This window comes from Octodon degus, unplaced genomic scaffold (assembly GCF_000260255.1).
Source record: "Octodon degus isolate 3935 unplaced genomic scaffold, OctDeg1.0 scaffold00003, whole genome shotgun sequence".
Taxonomy (NCBI): domain Eukaryota; kingdom Metazoa; phylum Chordata; class Mammalia; order Rodentia; family Octodontidae; genus Octodon; species Octodon degus.
This window is the reverse complement of record NW_004524579.1, coordinates 32,950,070-32,973,181: the sequence shown is the minus strand read 5'-3', so window position 1 is coordinate 32,973,181 and position 23,112 is coordinate 32,950,070. Positions and strand designations below refer to the sequence as shown.

General features: G+C 36.9%; 1 protein-coding gene across 10 annotated transcripts in view; it reads left to right on the top strand.

Annotated features, from left to right (window-relative positions):
• The window catches only part of Ccdc68 (coiled-coil domain containing 68), a 79,351-nt gene extending 65,256 nt beyond the window's left edge, over positions 1–14,095 (top strand). For all 10 annotated transcript variants that reach the window (XM_023715076.1, XM_023715070.1, XM_023715074.1 and 7 more), the window contains exons 11-12: positions 8,817–8,893; positions 11,594–14,095. In XM_023715076.1, the coding sequence (XP_023570844.1) occupies positions 8,817–8,893; positions 11,594–11,651 (135 nt within the window). In that variant the 3' untranslated portion in view covers positions 11,652–14,095. The remainder of the gene's footprint in view (positions 1–8,816; positions 8,894–11,593) is intronic.
• Positions 14,096–23,112: the final 9,017 nt, after the last annotated feature.

The window sequence follows — 23,112 nt, the reverse complement described above, 5'->3', positions numbered from 1 at the left end:
ATATATTTTATATATTACTTTTGTGTTATATATTATTTTTGTAGTTAATATATATTCATGCAGTCCATATAAGTTAAAGCATAGAGACAATGAAATAGACTAAGAAAATCACTCACAGAGATGCTTTTCACAGGGAACTACTCAGCAAGCTTGTGTATACTTCTGTGAAAATCTATTTCTGTTATGTGCCTATCTGTAGACTTTAAACTTACAGAATATATAGATTATTAAATTATAATTTTAAAAACTTAGTCATTTCATTCATTTATCCCCACTGATACAGAACTAGCTCCACAAATACTTGCTTAGTGAGGTTGTGGTTTAGATTCAAAATGTCCCCTAAGCCTCATGTGTTTGGAAGGTGATCAGATTATGGGGCTGCCATACACCTAAGTAGAATCAGCCCCTGATGAGCTCCATAGCTGAGTGCACTGTTAGGAGGCTCGTCTGGCTGGGTTGGGGTCACTGGGGGGTTGACCTGGAAGGGTGTACTCATCCCTGGCTCCTCACTCTGTTCTCTGACTCCTGACTGCCATTGTGGGGGGCACCCTTTCCTCCAGTGGGCCCATTGGCCACCCTCTTTGTGCCTTAGAGCCAGTCAGCCATGGGCTGAGACTGTGCCAAGACAAATTGCTCCTCTTTGAAGCTTTGGGGACTGGATACTTGGACTCAGCAAAGGGAAAGTGACTGAGACTGTGGCTGCTCCAACACAGTAGCAGAAAAAGTGTTGGAATAAAGTAGACATGAGCTCTACACTCTGGGATTTACTGGCTAGCGAGTGAACTTGAAATACCAATGTATTCAAAAATCTTTTTCTTTTATTTCATAGGCAAAAAATTAAAGCAAAATTTCACAATAAAATATTCAGAGAATAAGAATAGTTAATACATTACACATTGTTGCTTTCAGTCAGTTTCTCAGAGTATAGAATATGGGCATAGAAAATTCTCCAAAGGATACTATCACAAACATTTCCTTTTAATGAACTAAGAGATACTAACAGTATGATTGACCTGCATCTTTTCCCTTTTCCTTAGTGTCCTTTCCTGTAAACTGTTCCAATAGCTTGTTGGCCTATTTTGGCTCCCATACCATACCACTTTAATCATTGTAGGTTTAATCATCACTTTAATCATCATAATACATTTCCTATGTTAGAATAGGTACCTTTCTCTGGTGCTACATCTCATTACTGTCCTTGGTGCTGGTCCTAATTAATTAAATGCTAATTCTCACCATGGAATCAACGCCTCCATAGACCTATTGGTGCTAATTCAATTTTTTGTTCTTTAGTTGTGTCTGTTCGCATCATCCTTGAAACAGATTTTATTGTCCTAAGTGCCAATGTATCCCAGCCAGTGTACAATAAGCCAGTTAACTTTTTGACCTAAGTCCGTCTGTTTCCACTGTACTCTTTTATGATGTTCTAGTCTCAGCAAATGAGTGCTGACTTGCTGCTTGGTGCTAACAGCAGCCATCTTCCTGTGTTCCTCTCACTGTTCTTTGGTCCACTGCAGACCCTTCTCTGTGATGTGACAGCATGTCTCCATGTTGCTTTAAGTTCTCTGTATATAGCTTACCTCTGCCCAGTGTTTTCTAATATTTTATTTTAGAAATAAGACTTTAAAAAATAGCAGTAATACAATAATGTCCTTATGTTCTCAAAATATATTTTTCTCAGTAGATAAATATTTTCCTTGTTGTCCATGAATGTTGTCGTGTCCCTTTGAGCCTTAAAGACTCCAAATCTCATTATTTTATTTATTCAGAAAACATTTTTGTATGTTTATGTTGTACCAAGCAATGTTGTAAGTGCTGGGTCAGGCTGTCTATGACCTTGTCTTGCTTACACTTCAATTGTGTGTATAGGTAAGTAAGTGCAAAGCTTCATTAAGGAATTCTAGGTACTTAAGAATGGGACAGTGTGAAGGGTCAGAGAGCAACAGGGGTTGGGCAGGGTGTCATTTGAACACTCCAGGGTGCCTCAGTTCCTAGTCTATCTCTAAGGAGTGCTTGAATGTGAAGATCGGAAACTGAAATGATACATGCAGGGGAGTTCTAGCCTGTTCCACAAATTCAGATCACTGTATTTTGATGTTTATCAAATAATAAAATGGACTGACTCAGTTAATGAAGACAGGCCTCCAGAACTTGACCAATCCTTCTGTACATCAGCATTCTAAACCACATAGAAAGCATCATCTTTTTCAATCACTTCTTGACCTTTTGGCTAAGATCAAGTAAAAACACCATTTTTCACCTACACTTAAAAAAACACTCAGCTTATTTTTACACATGCTACATAATTTTCTGACCTGTAGTCAGACATGGTACCTATACACTGCTGGGATATACTTCATGGTGTTTAAGCCTCAAAGCAACTCTAGGGGAAAGTTATTATTCATCATGTATTGTGAGAAATAAAATTGAGACCCTGAGAAGCTAGGAAACTTCCTTATTATCACTCAGCAGGGGATAGAAGCTGGTCATGAATTGACATGACTTCAAAGCATGTGACTATCTCCACTCAAATGTCTACTCTCTGCTTATCTGTGGTATCAAATAAATGTGTGTTTGTGTGTGAAGTGTGCATGTACACAATATACATTTCCAGATGAATGGTTATTAAATTTTCACAATAATTTATGCTTAGTTTAGTCATTGTCTCAATTATTACATTAAGTATTTTTGTTTTATTCTTAGTTTTCATGTCATGGAAGGAAATATTCTTTTTCTGTAGTGTTTTTTTTCCATTCTCACATGTTTTTCCTCCATCAAAGTAGGGGATAAATTAATTCATATACTTCTTTTAAAATTACTTTCAAAAAATGTGAAGTCTTTTAAGCCTATTTAAATATCATCAGAAATTTTCTGCCTAATTCTCCCTAAAATGTTTACTTTCTTTCTACTTTTCCACATCTTTCATCATCATAATCTACAGCTGTCACATCCATCACATAGCTCATGGTTTTCTAACTTCTTCACTAATGATCTGCCCACATGGAAATCACATCTTCTGAAATTACACCATGTTGGAAATCTTTGAAGCTTATCCCGCTTTCTGTAATCACCACTGTCCTTAAATTTTAATTCTTAAAGTTTTTGTTGAAAAAAGACTGCATGTGCAAAAAGCCATTATTTTAGAAAACTGTATCAATAAATTAACCTAAGATAGAGTCATAATAATGATAACCTATCTGAACAGTTATCTGTAGGTTTGTAAATGATGGTGAAATGAAATACATTCATATGAATATCCTTCTTAAAGAAAAAAGTAGAAAAAGCTATGAGCTAAGAATAAAACCTTACTCTGGTGGATGAAACAAATCATTGTAGAAGCTGAAACAAACTGAAGAGGTCAAATATAATAACTCATGCTTTTTCATTGTTTGGAAGTGCCCAACTTTAGAAAGTTTAGTTTGGAAAACATCCAAACAGCTTCTATATAATTGTCCAATCACAGAACATTCTTACTCCAGTCATGGCGTCACCACGCTACTGCATTTCTGCTTGCTTCTTAACTTGTAAAGTACTTAATAGGGGGCAGTATTTTTTCAGCCGCATTCTTGGCCTGTGAAACATCCCTGCACTTGTATAGAGTGCATATTAGATATATCTCCATTATATGAGCAACATCTTTATTATCAATTAATCAAATCTGAAATATATTTCCTGGATGAGATTTAAATGAATGACTCTTGAAAGATCACAGTAAAATGCTTCATTAGTCTGATGATGTTGGCTGTATCTTTTAGTTATTACTCAATGAGGATGCTAGGGACTGAGACGGGGGTAGGTCCATGTCTTGCTTCTCTTTCCTCCCTTCAGTGCATTTTCATTTTAGCTGTGCATTAAAATACCTGGCAGAATTTGGAAACCACTAGACCCAGACTACAACTAAATGAACAGAATCTTGTGCTGGGGACTTCTATATCCATCAGTTTTAAAGGTCTCTTTGCTGTTCTAATGCCTAACCAGAACTGAAAATCACTTTATTAGTCCTGGGTTCTCCACTGTGTGTAGATTTCAGAGCCAGGTGATGAGTTTCTTAATGAACACCAGAAGGCACCTGGACCCTGGCTCAGCAGGTCTGGCTCAGGACTGAGGATCTGTATGTCTAACAGGTATACAGGTCATGTCAAGATCCCTCATCCCAGGATTACACTGAGAATCATGGTCTTAAATTTAATTTTTGTCCCTTCTTTTCAACCTCATTAATTTTAGTTTGTCATTAAGGTCCAGATTAGGTCTCCATCTGTGTGAAAATGTCCTGAATCATTTATGTCCCACTGATATTTGTTTATACCTTTGCTGTAGTCATTGGATACTTAATGTTTTATGGCATCTTGAGCTCATTAATTTAATTTATTTTTTAATATTCATATACTTTTTCTGTCATGTTGACTATAGTATGTATCTTGTACACCAAAGGAGAAGATAGCATCCTTTCCCTGCTTCTTCACATTTCCTGGGTCCTGTCTCAGTGTCATAGGCAGGTACTAAATAACTTGATCATGTATGTGTGAGACTCAGTGCTTCAGTTAGACGACCATTGATTGATTTCCTGATATTTGGCTTTCTTTCATTTCACATTCATTATCTCTGGAATCGTTTCAGAGATCCTGAATCTCTGTGTCTCTTGGAATCACTTTTTCTACTTACAAAGAGGCTGGACTAGTTCGTATGGTCACATAAAAGAAGTGCATGGGCTTTGGAGTCAAGTAAGCTGCATAAATACCACCTCGGCCTCTGTGTACTACTGCTGCACAGGCTCTCTGAGGCTTACCAGAGCAGCTAACTAGTCAGTTGGAATTTTTCCAGCTCTATATCACTAGTACAGTTATACATACATCATAAACATTATGCATATTAACTGTATAATTTTAATATATAATATGAATACTGTTAAAATGCATAATATGTGTGTTATGTAGAACCAAGTCCCATCAAAGGAAAGAATGTATGTAAAACACCGGCTACAAGTCTTATTTGATAGCTACCCATTATTTTTATTTTTTATTATGTGATCCAGACTTGAAATCACTGTAGAGCCTAGGCTGGCCTTAGATGCTCAGCAGTCCCCCTGCATTCAGCTTCCTGAGTGCTGGGACTGCAGGCATGTGTCACCTCACTTGGCTAGCTTTCTTGGTTTTAACACATCATTCAATATGTGTTTCTCAAAACTACGCATTTTGGTGTTGCCATACTCCAAATCAACAAATGGAGTCTCAAAAATGCCATTTAAAGTTTAATTATATGGCACTTTGTGGCTTAGTTTCCGAAGAAGGAATGAAACTAAAGTACTGTTGTTCTTTTAAAACCACGACTTCACTTGTCACTTGTCAGTCCCAGGCACTTCCATACAGGTCTGTCTCTTCTTCTTTACTGAAATTCTTATTACTTTAAAAAAATTATTTCCTAATGTTTGTACTACATAATGATTACATTTATCATGGGGAGTTGCTATGCAGGCATAGTATGGCTTTATTTCATCCCCTAAATCTCCTCACCCTCCAGTTCCCTCCAGCTTTGAGTCCCCCTTCCATTTTTGTTACCATTTTCCGTTTTTATCTTTTTTCTCCATTCTCCTTCCTTCCTCCCCTACTTCTCTCTTCACATTTTGTTCCCTCATTTGAAAAAGAGCTCTTTATTTCTTTATCTTCTATTTTGCGCTCTCTCTCTCTCTCTCTCTCTCTCTCTCTCTCTCTCTCTCTCTCTCTCTCTCCCCCCCCCATATATATAACGTGTATATATTATATATTCTTTTTTTTTTTTTGGTGGAACCAGGAATTGAACTCAGACCCTTGCACTTGCCAGGGAAGCACTTATTCTACTGAGCCATCTCCTCGGCCCCTATATTTTCTTTTATAAAAGAAACCATATGATATTTAAGCTTGTGTGTCTGACTTACTTCATTTACTGTTATGTTCTCAAGTTTCATTCATTTACCTGAAAGTGTCTCAAGTTTATCTTTATGGCATAGTAGTACTGCATTGTGTACAAATACCTCATTTTCTTTATTCATTCATTTGTCCATGGATTTATGCAGCATTGCCATGATGTAGCTATCATACGTTGTGCTTCTATAAACATAGGTATCCATGTACCCCTATATGATGAGCCTAACTCCTTTGGCAAGATTCCTAGAAGGGAAATATCTGTGTCAAATGAAACTTCTGGTTTTAGATTTTTGAAGAATCTCCACGCTGCTTTCCATAGTGCTTATCCTCATTTACATTCCCACCAACAGAATATGAGGGTTCCTTTTCCCTCATATTCTCACCAGTATTTGTTATTTGTTTTTATTTATTTACTTTTAAATGTATTTAGTACAGGGTCTACAGGCTCTTCCTACACAGCTCAGACTCATGGTGATCCTTGTGTCTCAGCCTCCCCAGTGCTGGGATTACAGGCATGCACCATCACCCCTGATTTTGGTGACTGGCACAGCATGCCGTACCAGGGATTGAACCTGGCTCCTTATACTTGCCAGGCAGGCACATAGACCACTAAGCTATCTCTCCAGCTGCTCCAGTAGATTTTTATTAATGTCTTCTCTAGACTCACTGATACTTGTTTCACTGGGATCATTGTCTCTTCAGTTATATCTTAGAATTGTTTTCTTTCCTTCACAGAGAACCTTTCAGACATTTCTTCTGTGTATTTTATGATTTCCTCTCTTTCTGTCTCCCCAGATCAGCTCCAGAGTGTTGGAGATCTTGGAGGCATTTTTTTTTGTCTTATCTTTGCATGTTTTTATTTATGTTTGTCTGTTTGCTGTGTTAGCGTTTGCCCGTTCCTGATAGTGGGTAGTTTTCTTGAGATATCCAACAGGGCAGGGCTGTTAGCCTTTGGTTCTGTCCCATGATCCAGCCACTATGGTTTATTTGGGAGAAAAAGTTGCAAGTTCTTTCACCTAGTGCCCACATCTCCAGGAATGGGCTCCAGTAGTGCTTTTGACTTTCAGGCAATCCATATGTTGGCTGACAGACAAAAACAATTAACAACAGGCACTGTATCACCTCAATTATAGTAATAAAGCCAGTGACAATAACTTCAGATATAAACTAGATACTGACAAATCCTAAGAAGCCTAAGAGCCACTCATGCTTAACCAAAGCAAAGAGAGCTATAGTTTTAGCAGCAGCATAGATTGCCAGTCGCCAACTTTGGCAACCAAGATGCTGACTGATAATAAATCAGATCACTGTTTTTTCTAGATGCAGAAAGCAGTTCTGGGTGCTAATCTCCTTTAGATTCCTCTTCTGAAGGTTGTACTCACCAAACCTGGTCTCCCAGCACAAAATATAGATCCTGTGATCTTCTTGGCCTGATGTTGAGCTTCCCCAGGGATCTCAATGGATTTCTGTCCAGCAATTACCCTCTCAAGCCTGTCGCCCAAGACTTGATTTTACCTAATCTCAGTGCTAGTGTGAAACTCTCCTCCAGCTGGTTGGTGTTTTCCTAGGTCAGGTTGGTCTTTTGCCTCTCATCTCTGCCATTCTGTGTTGAAGAGAACCAAGGTGCAGAGCCAGTGAGGAGCTGGTAGTTTTGCCACTGTCCTCTTTCCCAACGGAGGGTGCATAAAACATCCTGTGGTGGTAGTAGCGTGTGTGTGTGTGTGTGTGTGTGTGCACGCACACACACACGTGTGCACACGCTGCTTTCTTGCAAGGAGTACACAAGGCAGCTGACAGTGATAGAACTGGTATGCAGTACTCCAGGAGTGTTTTTGAAGATGTGTAGCCTGACTTCAGGACCTCTGGGTTACCAATCAACCCTGTTCATGATCTTTCACTCTTTTGAGTCTCACTTGTAAGATCTGAGAAATGAAATTTAATGGCTTAGTTATGTGGCAAAGCAAACATTGTCACTGGACTAGGAAGTTCCAACTTATCTGTGAGCTCTATCATTAACAGGACATCGGGCATTTAAAAACTCTGGACCTCAGATTCAGGTATAAAAATGGCATCTGGAGTAGAAAACCACAACCAACAGAATTTAAGCCATAAAATCTGTATTATGCTCTGAGCTGAATACTTCAGATGTTTGAACTCACTTTAAATTTAGGAAGAAGAGACTATGATATCTTCTATAGAGATGAAGACACCATACTAGGCACAAAGAGGTTAAGTAACCTAAAGAATGTCACATTGCTAGTAAATGGTGGTGCTAAAGACTTATATTTGGGAGCTTATATTCTTATTAAGAGTTATCCATTTCACCATAAAATTTTGACAATGCTTCCAGATATGAAATATGGTTATATAACATTTGTTTCTTATATGATATTTGTTTCTTCTAACAACTTATCCATGAAAAGAAAGATATGTGTCATTTACCAATAATGAAGAAATGAAGAATGTAAAGCTTCCAGGAGAAAACTGAGAAGGTTAAAGGCACTCTGAACAGTAGAGATGATGCCTATTTTCATGAAGTGAAAAGTGAGAGACTGCACAAAGTAGACAATTGTGTAATCAATATTATGTGTATCTTTGATAACCTCCTTTAACAAAGTTCTTTCCTTGCCACTATAAAGTAATCCCTGAAAAATCAAACAAACATAGATAGTTTAGCTGATGTATTTTATAAGCTAAGTCAGAATACTGTATTTTAATCAATTGGTACATTATGCAGTTTTCAGTGTGAATTTATATCTTCAGAGATAGTACTTAGGGACTTTTAGCTGACCTAATTTCATAAACATTGTACCAAGGAGTGAGATAGTTGCCAAGTTGAACATAAGATTAAGGATATATTTAATAAGTTAATGCTCATTTATCTTCTGATTGCTACCTGCTTTTTTTCACATTCAGAATAAAGAGCTAAAAACCAAGGTGGCTCTTTGGTCTGAAACTGCCAAGATGAAAATATCTAAGGCTGTCTCTACGAGGTAAGAGGTCTCTTTTCCCCCCGCTAACTTCATAATTTCTGTTTTGCAAAGTTGACACTCAGTCCACTTGAGAAAGAGGCCTCTCCCTTAACACTTAAAGAACTGTTTATTGTCTCTTCTGCTTTTTTTTTTTTTTCCTTTTTTTGGCAGAACTGGAGATTGAACTCATGCCATTGTGCTTGCCAGGGAAGCATTTATTTTACTGAGCCAGCTCCCCAGCTCCTGTCTCTTCTGCTTTGGATTCAAAACTATATTAATACTATTTGCTCTTGAACCTGTGAAGCCTAACATATCAATACTTACTGCATAAATCAATGAAAAAATTTAGATTCCCCCCCCTCTTGTTTGCCTAACCTCAACTTCAACACCCTCCCCAAGTATTATAAATCATCTATAGTTTGTTTTTCCTCTGTAGTTGATATTTTATGCTATTTGTGAACATTTTAATCATGAGTTGTTAGTATTTATTGAAATTTTCATGACATCTCTCAAATCTGGGAGTAATATCACCAAGTCAAGTGACATTACTTTCTGCATTGCCAAGAACAAGTATATTTAACACCAACCTAGTAATGAATGATTTATAACAATAACAGGGAATCAAAATCACAGTTGAAGCCATCTAAATCAAGTTTTAATCTTTAATTTTTTTTTCCTCTCATTAGCTGAATCTGAATTTGAACTCAAATCTCATTTCCCTACACTCTTGGAAATTATCACTTAAAAAAACATAGCCTGTGATCACATGTATCATTTAAAAGTGATTAAAAACTTCCTTTTTTAGTAGCTTTAAAATTTCCCAGTCTGATTCCTCTAGGGCAGAATCTCATTTTCTGAAACTGTCTTGGGCACAGCGCCTGAGGTGAAAAATAAGACTCACTGTGATGAGCGTCAGTCTAAGAATTCGGGCAGATTCATCTCTTTCTTTATGGCTCCCTGCAACTCTGCCTCATGTTGCTAGTGATGTGTGTAATTCAAGACCAAAGCTGAAACCATTATGAAGGAAGTCCTCTAAATCCTTAGGCCTCCAGGTTCCAAGTTCTCAACTTTCTGGCCACTGTCACAACTTTGAAAACAAAAGAAGCTAGCCTTCAGAGGTTGCTAAGGATGGCCCCACTTCAGAAGCAGGGAGAGAAGAATCCATTGCAGTCAGGGAAGAGATGAAAGCTTCACGATAGGAGGGCAGGGGTGATTTCCCAAGAGCGGGAGGATGGTCAGTGCCATGCTTCTTTTCACACGGAGACCTTTTCTGGGGCTGTGAGGCATTGTGGCCAGCCTGGTACCCTGAGCCTGGAAGGGATGGAGCCACACAGGAGAAAAGGAGCAAAGCAGAAAGGATGGGGAGGGTGCATTTATGCCACAGCCATGACAGTGCTGAGTGCTGCGAGTCTGGTTGGGAATGGGGATGATTTGGTGAGAATGATTTTTTTAAACCCTGTAGCTAATTAAAGCCTCTACGCTGTGTGTGTGTGTGTGTGTGTGTGTGTGTGCGCGCGCATGCACGCGCGCACGGACACACACCCACAGATACATGCATGTGTGTGTTTTTGTTAATGGGAATTGAACCCAGGGCTTTGCACATGCTAGACAAACACTCTACCACTGAACTTCACACCCTCAACCTGTTTGTTTTGTTTTTAATTTGAGACAGGGTTCTGCTAATTTGCCAACACGGGCCTGGATTTGGCAGTCCTCTTGCCTCCACCTCCTGTGTAGCTGAAATGATAGGTGTGCACCATCATATATGGCTTAAGGGATTACTGTTTTAGAGACTTTCCTTTCTAAGACTTTGAAATCATCAAGTTATGTTACTTTCCTAATTCAAATGGTGTAGTTTATCTGCATATCTCTTTTTCTTTGTAATTTTTGGTAGAAATCCCACTGTGAAGTATACAAAGATAGCCCTCTCTTGCACAATGAAGTATAGCCCTACTTGTTGCTTTATGATGTAAATATGGCAGTGTGGTTAGGTGAATGTGGATTCACTGATATAAAATGAAGGTATAACTTTAGGGAGAGATTGGAGTACAAATGTAGCCATTGAGGCAAAAGCATAAAACCATGTACACTTAAAATCTAGTCTTGACACATCTATTAAATTACCCAAGATATATGGTTCTATGTAAGTAGAAGACTTCTTTTCCTCGAGCATTAAAACATGTTTCTTGAGTTAAACACCAGAAGTGGTTTGCTTGAGATGAGCCGCTGTATTGTCAAACAGCAAGATATATAGGTATTTCTAGGTGTAGGTATATGCAGGTATGTGTGTGCAAACATATGTACAGTTTGGATGGCTTTAGATGCTAGAATCACACAGAGAGGAAAGAAGTTCTCTGTCTATGAGAGAACTCGATGACTGAGACATCTTGGGGTACAGTCGCTTCATATTTCTTAACCTCCTGCATGCTTAGGGCAGATCTCCACTCAGGGGAAAGGCAGACACAGGCTTCCTCTCTAGCTTCCCCCTTGCACTTCCATACACTTGTCCTATTCATCTGCCTATGATAAATTTGCTTCTGATGTAGACCTGCCACATAACTCTCACAGGAGAATTGATTAGAATGGATCTGTTAGTGGCAAATTCTTAGGTCAAAGCAGTTCAGACAAGGCATTATGGCTGTTATGATGATGATGCCAGAGTTGTGCTATAAGTAGTGTTTAATATGCTCCCTTTTGATAACCACATTGTCTCTTCTACAGTGAATTAAAGACAGAAGGTACTTCTCCATATTTGATGTTGATTAGGCTTCGGAAATGAACTGGATGAAGAAGGTCTGATTGAGAAAGTCGATGTGGATCTCTTGTGTTCCTTGATGTGCAGTCTAAATGTTCGTGCTGAAATGACACAATGCCTGCATCTAAGTGGGGTTTGTTGTGCACACCAATGGCTTTGCAAGAAGATGACTTGTCAGAAAATCGAATAATTGTATTTGAGGGAAGAAACTTTTTTCCAAAACTTATTAAGAGGATGAAGAAACCAGATGCTTATTCATAGAGGAAGGTGAATTCTACTTCAAACTTAAAAAAAGATCTGAATTTTCTTTTAAGAATTTTTCTACAGGAAGGCTTAAAGATCAACAGTTTTGCTCTCATGTTAGTAGTTTCTTATGAGTAGAATTGAGTGTATAATTGAAATGATATATATTTTAAATTTATTTTTAGAAAATAAAATAGCTACCATTAGAAAAATTTATCTCCTGGTCCATTGTTAGTAGAAAAACATTCTCTACAGAATTATAGGGAAAGGAAGGAGTAAATTATTTTAAGCTCACTCCATAAGCAATATTGCTTTCCAAAGTTGCAAACTCTGGCTGCCTCCTGATACCTCAGAAATTCATTGACTTTAGTTGTTCTGGAACAAAAAATCTTTTTCAAGAGGCAAACCACACACATAATGCACAGTTCTTGTACAGCGTACTCTTGCCTTTTTGGCAGATTTTCTCATTGATATTCATTACAGTGCTGCTACCACTACCACCATAACGCATATGTATTGTGAATTCAAAAGGAATGATGCTATTTGGAGGTGTTTGTCATTTGTGAAAGTGTCCTTAAGTACTGGTGTATGCTTTTATCACAAATGGAGTTTGTGCTTGCTAAGAGCAAAGCCAAACTCTGCCTTGTGGAAATGCAAACATACTGACCCTCAGGAAGCCACTCACATCTTCGCTAAATGAATGAGGACAGCTCAGTCGTCCCCAGGGGAGTGTCTGTAGGCTTTGTTCATCCTGTCTTGTATGTAACACTAAATATTTTCTTGGGAAGGATATTTCCCTCCCAAGCCTTTTAACATAGAATGTAAAAATATCAGTGTTATCTATTAAATATCTAAAAGGATGTATGAGTAAGATAAAGTAATGTATTTCTAAGTTCATCCAAGTACTGTAATCCTTGAAAGGTTGCACAAGTTTCACGCTTGATGGTATCTTAGCAACCTTTTTTTATCACTTGCTAGTTTTTAGGGTATTGTTATCTAATATGTTTATTATCTATATGTTCATACTTATTCTATGCCTGAAAAATTCTAAAACCTTTACCTTTTATTTTCTCCAAAACTTTCAGAAGCAGGCATAACATTACCCCTGTGTTACAGAGGAAAATGTAATGAGATTAAGTAATCTGTACAGCTGCTAGCTGTGGATAAGGATTTGCCCCTTTTGACCTGGCTATCGATGTTCATTCTCTTTGTCCCATTAGCCTCTCCTGTTACTGCAGAAGACAGCTTCCTCTGATGTTTCTGAATTACCTGTGATAGGAACAGTACTTCCTGATAAAGTTGGTATTTCTTGAAATGAGTTGACCTTTCACTTCTTAGACCACTGTCAGAAGAATTAAGTTTAGACAAAATCCTCTACTAAAGAATCTGCTTGTGTTACATTTATTATTCATGACTTTATGACACATTGATGAATTTCTTTGTATTACACTTGGAACACAGTTGTAGATAATTGAGATCATGAAGCTTTATCAGTGCAGTAAAAGAATTTAACTTTCACAAGGAGATCACTTTGATTCCTCTTATAAGCATTATGCAGACTGAACTGCATAATGAAACTGTGTCTCAAAAAGACAAAAAAAGAAAAAGGTAAAAGATAATATTCAGTTCGATTTTGATTTCATTATACTATTTTTAATACAGAGGTACAGTTTACCATAATGCTGTTAGGACCTGCTCATCAGAACTCCAGGTTCACTGGAATGGCCTTTGGATTTCCTGAAAGTAGTAATAGTTGTAGAAGACTGAGAAGATTTAACACTTAAATATACAAGGGAATCTTTATAGGAATGTAGCATTTTTATAGGCTTATCATTTATTTGTCACCTTTATTTTCTGTGTCCTGATTGTTTTACCTTTTTATCATTTGAATTATGTTTTAAAATAAACATTTGCATGACAAAGCAAAAGTTATAATGGAGGAATGAAATTCATTCTGAAACCAGTAGTGCACAGAAAATATGTAAAAAAGAGCACCAGTCATAGTTTAAATAACCTTACTTCTACTTATGCTAATCAAAGCCTGAGAGAGCCTTGAATTCACACATGAAGTCGGGAAATACAAACTCAGTTGTACTTTGAATGTATACACACACACACACACACAATCATGAAATATTTGGGCTATAAAAATTGAGACAGTATAACCTTTGAATAACTGCTTCTAAAATACCTTGTAATAAAATTGATGTTATAGTATATGGTTTATTTTCTTTTAGTGTTTCACCATTTCATCTTTTAAGAAATTTTTATTGGCACATTTTACATAAAAGTAACAGTCAGCAAAAGGAATTGGTACCTGTACATGACATATCTTGCTTCTTTTTCCTCTCACTCCTCTCCCCTCCTTTTGGCGTCTCTTCCTCTCATTATTTACAGAGATTTTACTTCCTTTTTCTCCTCCTTTTTCCTTGTCCCTTCACTCCCCCACCTTCCCTAGCTCCCCTTCCCATTTGAAACAATGAAACAATGCAATATGCAAACATGTGTATGATTTATTTCATTTAAAAGTATGGTCTCAAGGTGCATCCATTTAGCTAGAACCCTTCCCCACTGTTGGTGAGGGTGTAGACTGGTGCAATCCCTGTGGAAATCAGTGTGGAGGTTCCTTGAAAATCTAAAACTAAAGTTCCTTTTGAGTCAGGTATTCCTCTTCTTGATATTTTTCTCAAAGAATTAAAAGCATCATACAACAGTGACATATGCACTCCCATGTTTAGCAGCATAGTTTGTAATAGGCAAATCTTGGAAAGAGCCCAAATGCCCCCAAACCAGTGAATGAATAAAGAAGATTTTTTTTTTTTTTTTTTTTTTTTTTTTTTTTTTATACAGTGGAGTGTCACTCTGTCATGGAAAAGGATAAGCTGTAGCAGAAAATGGTCCACCAGCCAGTCTACTAATTACCCAGGTAGCAGTTTCTGTTAAAAGTTCCTGTTGCCCTGTCTTCTAAAAATGATTGGTGACTATGGTGCATATTGTAAGAATGAATCAACAACAGCCAAGTGTTCTGATTTATACTCACCCTTTGCAACCAACCATAAGATCCTCCCTCTCTGAGCCTTCAGGGCCTGACATTTGAGGAATAATTGCTTTCTGGTCATCTGATGTTATATAAATCTGCCTTGAAACCCTGGTTGTTTTGATGTTTCTACTTGTTGTAAAGCTAGTGTGTTTTCTTGTTTCCTTTTTACTTTGCAGTGTTAGGCATGAATGAATGAAGAGGTTTTTGTGTGATTGTTCATTCTCTATAATATGCACTCTAGGGGCCAGGGAGATAGCTCAGTGGAATAAGTGCTTGCCAAGGTCCAGAGTTCAGTCCCTGGTATCACACACACACACAAAAAAAATGTGCTATATATGGATTATCTTTATGAGTGAAGATATTTAGTTATTCTCTGCTGACTTTTCCTGGATTCAAATTAACTGTAAAATAAATCTAACTTTTTATTCTAAATTTTAAAAATATTATGGAATAAAGAAAAACACATATACTTTTCAAATGTTTGAAATCCCATTCTCCTCTGACTTGCAATAAATAATCATCAATGTCTAAGTAGTTAGCCTAGCCACCCAGAAGTTAAGTGTCCAACTAATATCATAGCTCTTCTTTACTTCTTTTAGTTCATTCTTTTATTGCTCTCCCTTTTCATCCTTCCTTATTTCCTTTCCTCTCTCCTTCCTTTATCCCTTTATTTTTGTGTAAAGTAGGATACAATAAAGATTTAAATTATTATGTTCAGTGACTTTATTGAAGTATATACTTATTTAAAAATGAAGTTCATTGGTACATTTTATGTACACATAATGATCCCATCCATCACAGTGAATCTGTACCTGTACAACATATACTTTGATTCTTCTTTCCCCATTTCCCTTCCTTCCCTTCAATCCCCTTCCCTTCCTTATTACAAAAGCTTTGTTTCCATTTTTCTTTCTTTTCTAGTTTTATCTTTTTTTCTTCCTTTTCTTCTCATGTGCCCTAGTTTTTCTTCCTATTTGAACATTTTCTTTCTATTCCACTATATATGTTAAATATTTTTGTCCTGATTTATACTCTAGGTATGTTCTCAAGGTGCATCCATTTGCCTAGTAATGTCTCATGCTTATCCTTCTTTATGGCTCCCTTGTACTCCAGCAAAACCACCTCTTTATCCATTCGTTGGCTTATGGGCATTTGTTCTTTTCCCAAGATTCAGCTATTACAAACTGTACCACTGTAAACATTGGTATGCATATATACTTGTGGTATGACGCTTTTAATTTTTTTAAGAATACAAAATAGTGACAGCAAAAAAAACAGAAACTATACAAAATTTCACTAAACAAAGTAATAGAAATTCAACAAGGGTTGCTGTAGTGCATGATACTATCTTCAGATTAATTGTTCAAGTTACCAAATACAAACATGCAAGATTGGCTTAAAGAAAAAAACAGGCTGGGGAATCAGCTGAGCCGTCTAACTGCCTACATAGCAATCACAAGGACCTGAGTTCAGACCCTGGTATTGCATGCTGTCTGAGCCCCAGAACCCTGGGCATGGTGGCCCATGCTTATAATCCCAGTGCTAGGGATTATAAGGAGAATCACTATGCATCTGAGCTGTGTAGTGAGACCATGTATCCAATAAATACATAAATACTTTAAAAAATAACACAATAACAAAAATTGTAAGAAATTCAAAAAATGAATAAAGTAAACATTAACTGCTCCTTTGAAAAGACGAGCAGAAATCAGCGATACAATTATCCAAACTATTTTGTATATATACCTAAACAAATCCCTTTCCCTTTCATTTTTGGTTCTCCTTATCCCAGGTTTTCCTTCCCATCAAACAAATTCTTTTCCTTTCAGATGTTAGTTACCTTTTAGGTTCTCACGCTGGTGCGATAATACATCGTTTGCACATGTGGCTCTGTTTTATTTCACTTACGAATATAGTCTCTAGTTGCATCCATTTACCTACAAAAGCTTTGAATTTATCTTTTTGAGAGGAAAATAATATTCCATTATGTAAAAATACCATATTTTTTATATTCATTCCTCAGTTGATGGACATTTGGATTGTTTCTAAGATTTAGCTATGAAAACTTGTGTTGTTATGATCATGGGAGCACATATGTTGCTCTGGTATGATGATTTCAGTTCTTTCAGAAAAATACCTAGGAGAGAAATAGCTGGCTTCATTGGGACTGCCAATCTTAGTTTTTTGAGCAATCTACACAGTGATTTACTTAATGATTATACCAGCCTGCACTCCCACCAACAGTGGAGAAGATTTCTTTTTCCTCACACCCTCCCCAGCATTTGTTAATGGTTGACTACTTGATGATAGCCATTCTTTCTGGCATAAAATGATGTCTCAGGGGCCAGGGAGATGGCTCAGTAAGCGCTTCCCTGGCAAGCACAAGGGCCTGAATTCAATCCCCAGTCCCTCCCCCCCCCAAAAAAAGAAATATATATCTAATGATGTCTCAGTATTGTTCTAACTTGCATCTCTTGAATGACCAATGATGTTGACCATTTTTCATATATTTATTTGCCATTTATATGTCTTCATTTGTTAAGTGTATATTCATGTCAAATGCCCATTTTGGGATTGGGCCTTTGAATTTTGGAGGCCTGAATTTTTTTAATTCTTTATATGTTCTAGATAGGAGTCTTCTGTCTGAACAACAGTCCACTATAATTTTTTCCCAATTTATGAGTTTTGTTTTTACTGTGTTGATTTTTTTGATGTGCAGAAACTTTTCAAAAAGATGACATTTTAACTGTTGATTCTTTAAAGTATTTTCTGTGCAGTTTGATTTTTGGTAATGGCTTCTCTACCTACCCCTATATCCTTAAGATTTCTACCTACTTTTTATTCCGGAAGATTTAGTGTTTCAGTTTTAATATTTAAATCTTTGATCCATTTTTACTGTAGTTTTGTGCATGATGATAGGCATGGATCTATTTTTAGCTTTTGGCACATGGAAAGACAGTTTTTCCAGCACCTTTATTAAAGAGTCAAATAGAAGGTGGCTGAGTGTGTTTTTAGTTGTTTCTGAATCTTTTAATTTGTTCCATTGATCCTCAAGTCTTTTTTTTTTTGCCAGTAAAAATGCTGATTTTATCACAGCTTTGTAGTAGAATTTCAAGTCAGGGATTGTGATGCCTCCTGCCTTGCCTTTGTTACCCAGAATTGCTTTGGCTACTCTTAAGTCTATTCTGGTTCTAGATGAATTTTAGGATTTTTTTTTCTAGATCTGTAAGATATACTAATGGCATTTTAATTGAAATTGCATTGAATCTGTATAACAATTTTGGGAGTATGGTCATTTTTACAGTGTTGGTATTTTCTGTCCACAAGCCAGGAGTATCTTTTCATTTTCTGAATTACTCTTCAACCACTTTTCTCAGAGTACTATAATTTTTGCTCTGCATATCTTTTACTTCCTTTGTGAGACTGATTCCTAAGTATTTCTTTTTGGGGAGGGATGTTATTATTTTTTTTCTGTATTTTAGGGAAGGGTCTACAGGGTGTTTAGGGTCTCACTACTAGATCGTACTCATAGTGACTCTCCTGTTTACCATCTCCCAAGTGCTGAAATTACAGGTGTGCACCACCATGGCCAGTCTCAATGGCCATCTCAGTGCCCTGGGGGCGGGGCCAGTATGGCAAGCCCCAGGAGCAAACCCCCAGTCCCTGCACCTGCCTCCATGTTTTTTAATCCACTGAGCTATTTGGCCAGCCTTTGGGGGGTGTTATTATGAAAGGCATGATTTCCATAATTTCTCTCTTAGTGTATTCATTGTTTGTGTACAGAAATGCTATTGATTTTTTTGTGTGTGTTTTGACATTATATCCTGCTATGTTACTGAATTTGGTTATTAAAGCAACACATCTCTTAGTGGAGTTTTTGGGGTCTTCTATGTACAGCATCCTCTCATCTGCTAATGATAATTTCATGTTGAAGTTTATGCTTTTTACGGAGTTCAAAACATAGCATCCCTACTATGGCACATTGGCATTTTCGAAAACAGCAGAAGCTGGAAAGCTACTTTACCTTTCCTCTTTCTCCTCTGAATCAGATTATAAAACTTAGCAAGGACTTTTCTGACCTTTTTCTAGAAGATACTGGAAAAATGCTCTCTGTACACACAAAGAGAAATAACATCCTTGTTTCTAAAGACATAAGGACCCAGCAAAAGTCAGAACATACAGCCTTCCTCAGTCCTCTGCAATTTATTCCTATTTTATCTTTGTCCAGTTGTATTTCTACACAACTATTTATTTTATCAAACTAATATTAAAATACACAGTTTCTCATTTTTTGGATATTTCTTTCCTTATAATGGTGTCCATGTTATGTAAAACTGAAATAAAATTCAATGTTTTCTTTTGCTTGTCTGTCTTTTTTATGCCTTTGTTTCATTGTGTTTTTTAAAGGAAAAAAATTTCAATTTTAATGAAATTCAATTTAGAATTGTTTTTATAGTGAATAGTCTTTGAATATGAAAAATCTTACCTATTTTAATACTACAAAGGTAATCTAGGCTTTCCTAGAACTTTTACAGTTTCAGTTTTATATTTAGGCTGCGATAAAAATAAAGCAGGTAACAGGGACTGGATTTTCAAGGGTGATAGTGCAGTTAAAATTTTAAATGGGGAAATAATTTAACAAATAGTAACTATATGCTGATAATTTAATAAGTCTTCAATTTAAGATTCTCCCCCCCAACTTGAAATTAACATTTAAGAATGGAAAAAAGGACATTGTTTGTTATTTAGTCCAAGTGGTCCAGGCAGATGCTCATGCAGGAGCATAAGCCCAGAAGAGTGGACAAACCACGTGTTTGTGACAGGGCCGCATGCAGCAGGATCAATAAGTAAATCTAAGTATTGTTTAAATGCTCATAGGGTTGACAAGATAGCTCAGCTGTCTAAAGCGCCTGCTTAGGCAACCATAGGCAAGCACACAGGGACTGGTTCAATCCCCGGCACCACATGCTCTGCCAGTCCTACCACTAGGCTGAGCTGGCCACAGAACAAACAAAAACAAACAAAAAACAATGCTCTTCTATGTAATATATTCTTTCATATTTTCTTTGTTTACATCATTCCTTTTATTTAAGTTTTCCTTCTAGTGCATTTTTGAGTTCTGAGCAATGGAAAGCTGAAGATGTTTAAGAATCTGTGTCATGACCTTGCTCTAGTTGCCTGAGGGAGTAGAGAGAGGCCATGTTCTCTGAGAGAGGCAGTGAAAGGAAACTTGCCCTTAGATGACTCAGTTACATGGCCTGGTTTTGACCAAACTTGTTGGCTCAGAGGCTTCATAATCAGCTGGTTTTAGAAGTGGAGGCAGGAGAAAGGGCTCAGAATCTTGAGCAGGAGCCAGCAGCATAAGCCTTTATCACACATATTAGCTAGCACAATGTTAAATTGCTCCTAGGGGCCCACGTCCTCAATGAGTGCATAGTGTTGCTCTGGACAGCTCAACACTTCGCCATGTTTTGTTGTAACCTGGATGTTGCTACTTCTTTTCAGCCGTTTATTAAAGAAGAGGTTTTCATCTTTCAGTGACTGGTGGGAACAGTTTAAAGTTGTGATAACTTCAGAAATTATCTCTCTTTTCATTGTTTGTTGTTTTCCAAAACTGTGATGCAAGTCACTTACATGCACTTCTAGCAGGACAGCAATGCTTGCACTCTTAACTGTAGCTAGCTTTCTCCATAAGTCATAATCAGGATCAGAAGTAGATTTCTCTTTGGTATAAAGAACAGTGAATAATACAGAATACCTTACACACAGTTTTAAAACAGAAATGCTACAATTCCAGAAAGTGAATATTAAGGTGTTTTATCTTTTTGAGAATAGGTTATGCTGTGACTTTTAAAGTTCTCATAAAACTAGGAGGGGAAATGAGCCCCCTAGTGATTTTTTCAGGACTGATGCATGATGAACCTAGTGGCAAAATATTCTACTTACATAAAACAGCACTATGGCTATCTGGGAATAAAGGACTTACTTGCCTGTACTTGGGAGAGATATCTTTTAAAAAACCTCATCATTATCTTGGCAAAGCCTGTACCTGTAGCACATGGAGAGAGGTCCTCTCTGAGAACAAAAAATCCTTTTATTACTGAACACTGTACAAGAAGCTGCATGGCTGTGGTCTTGAGTTGGCCTTGTATATCAGGCTGTCACCAGTCTGTGAGCACAGGAAATATCAGCCCCCACGGAGCAGTTTATTGTGAGGAAGAAATAGATTACAACATGTGAAGTACTTCACTGCCATATTAATTGCTCGTTTAAATAGATGTGCCATTCAAAAGTATTAGACAATTTCATTTGCAAACCCTGATCTTTAAATAATTAATGGGAAAATGTAGGGAGATAGATAAAAATCAGTAGACCAAGCCCACATCACTCATTTACTACTCGTTTTTAATGTGACACAACTTTCACATTGATACTGATTTGATGTTTCCCACTCACGGCATAACACATCTGCGAAGACATAAATTTGCTTGGAATACATGAAATAATTGATAAAAATGCATTTTTATTTGAAAAGTGTGTGGAAACAATCACTGAATACATTTCTCAACTATGGTATTTAAACCCACATACCACACAGTCATTGGATGCTATTATGTCTGAAGCCACTAGAACTTTGGTACAACAAAGAATGGACTAACTGTGGCTTTTATGAACCACAGTATATTCCAGAGCATACAAAATAAAAATTCCAAGTTCAAAGTTTTAAGTTACATTCAAAGCATTAGACAAAACAGATCTGTGTAGAAGACAGACAAAACATGCCTAGTTTAAAACTGAGGATAATATTACTCAAAGGTAAACTATTGGGCTACAGTAAAGCACTTCAGTGTTATTTTAGTAAAACATTGTCTACTTTTAACACCTTAACTAAAGCAGAATTTTTTTTTAATTTCAAATACAATCAGAATTTTTACAAAGGTGATAGACATAAAAGTCCCATTTGTACAGCAGATTTTGATCAAGTCATAATATACTATCTATAATTAATTTGATTTCTTTAAAAGAAATATGAGACCACAAACAGATTGAAATAGAGCTTATTTTTTCTCACTGTTGAGATATAGTTGACATTTTCAATCAAATCCAGTGACCATAAGGTGACTGACCTTTTGTAGTTTCTAGTACACCTTTAAAATTAGTGTGCTATTCCTGCTCTAAGTGGTCCAGATTGTAACTTTGTAACTCATCTTTAGCTTGTAGTGAGTGTTTATTTGAAATGAAATATAATATGCAAACCAGTTTTCAGTCTTTCAAGCCTGCTGTGGATCCACTGAGACACTCAAATTTTAAATGCTTATATGAGGAGAAGTCACTAACATATTGAATGATGTACTATGGTCCCCAAAGGTCACTTTTCCTTTCTACGATATTAAGCTTTTTTTCCCAGACACTTTTGGGAAAAAGTTATACCCCCCAAAAAAGGTAAGCATAGATGATAGATAGGATTTTATTGTGCCAACATATATAAGGATAGCAGTCACTGATTAAATAAGAGATCCACTTGCTAAGTTCAAATGTGCTGGTTCTTATAGAATCTACTACCAAGCCTTAAAGATGAAATCACTTGAGAGATACAGTTGTGAATGCCAAGATATCTTGGAAAGGAAATAAACCAGGAAACCAAAGTTATAACACTCAACACCGCTGTATATTTTTCACAAAAGATGACATTATCTTTACCAGTCCCACTATTTTGGTAGTAACGTTTTTGTTTACTTGTTAATGTGTTTCTCCATACATGAGGTTAAAAAAATACCTTAACCATGGATGATTGGTACAAAGAACTCTTAAAAAAATATTTAGGATGTTGTTCCTTAAAAAATTAGGATTTTCAAGTATAATTTATGAAAATATTTTATTCATATGCATTAAATTAAATGTTTTGTTTCAAATCCCAATTTTTGATTGGGATTAAAGAAATGATTGGTGTTTTAATTTTTTTTTTTTTTGTATTTAGTACAGGGTCTACAGGGTCTTACTGTACAGATCAGACTCATAGTGAGCCTCCTGTTTTCAACCTCCCAAGCACTGGGATTACAGGCACATGCCACCATGCCCAGTCTTGGTCACAGTCTCAGCGTGCCCCCAGGGCAAGGCTGGCACTGCCCGCCAGGGATCAAACTTCGGTCCCTGCATCTACTTACGCAGGTGCTCTGGACCACTGAGCTATCTGGACAGGCC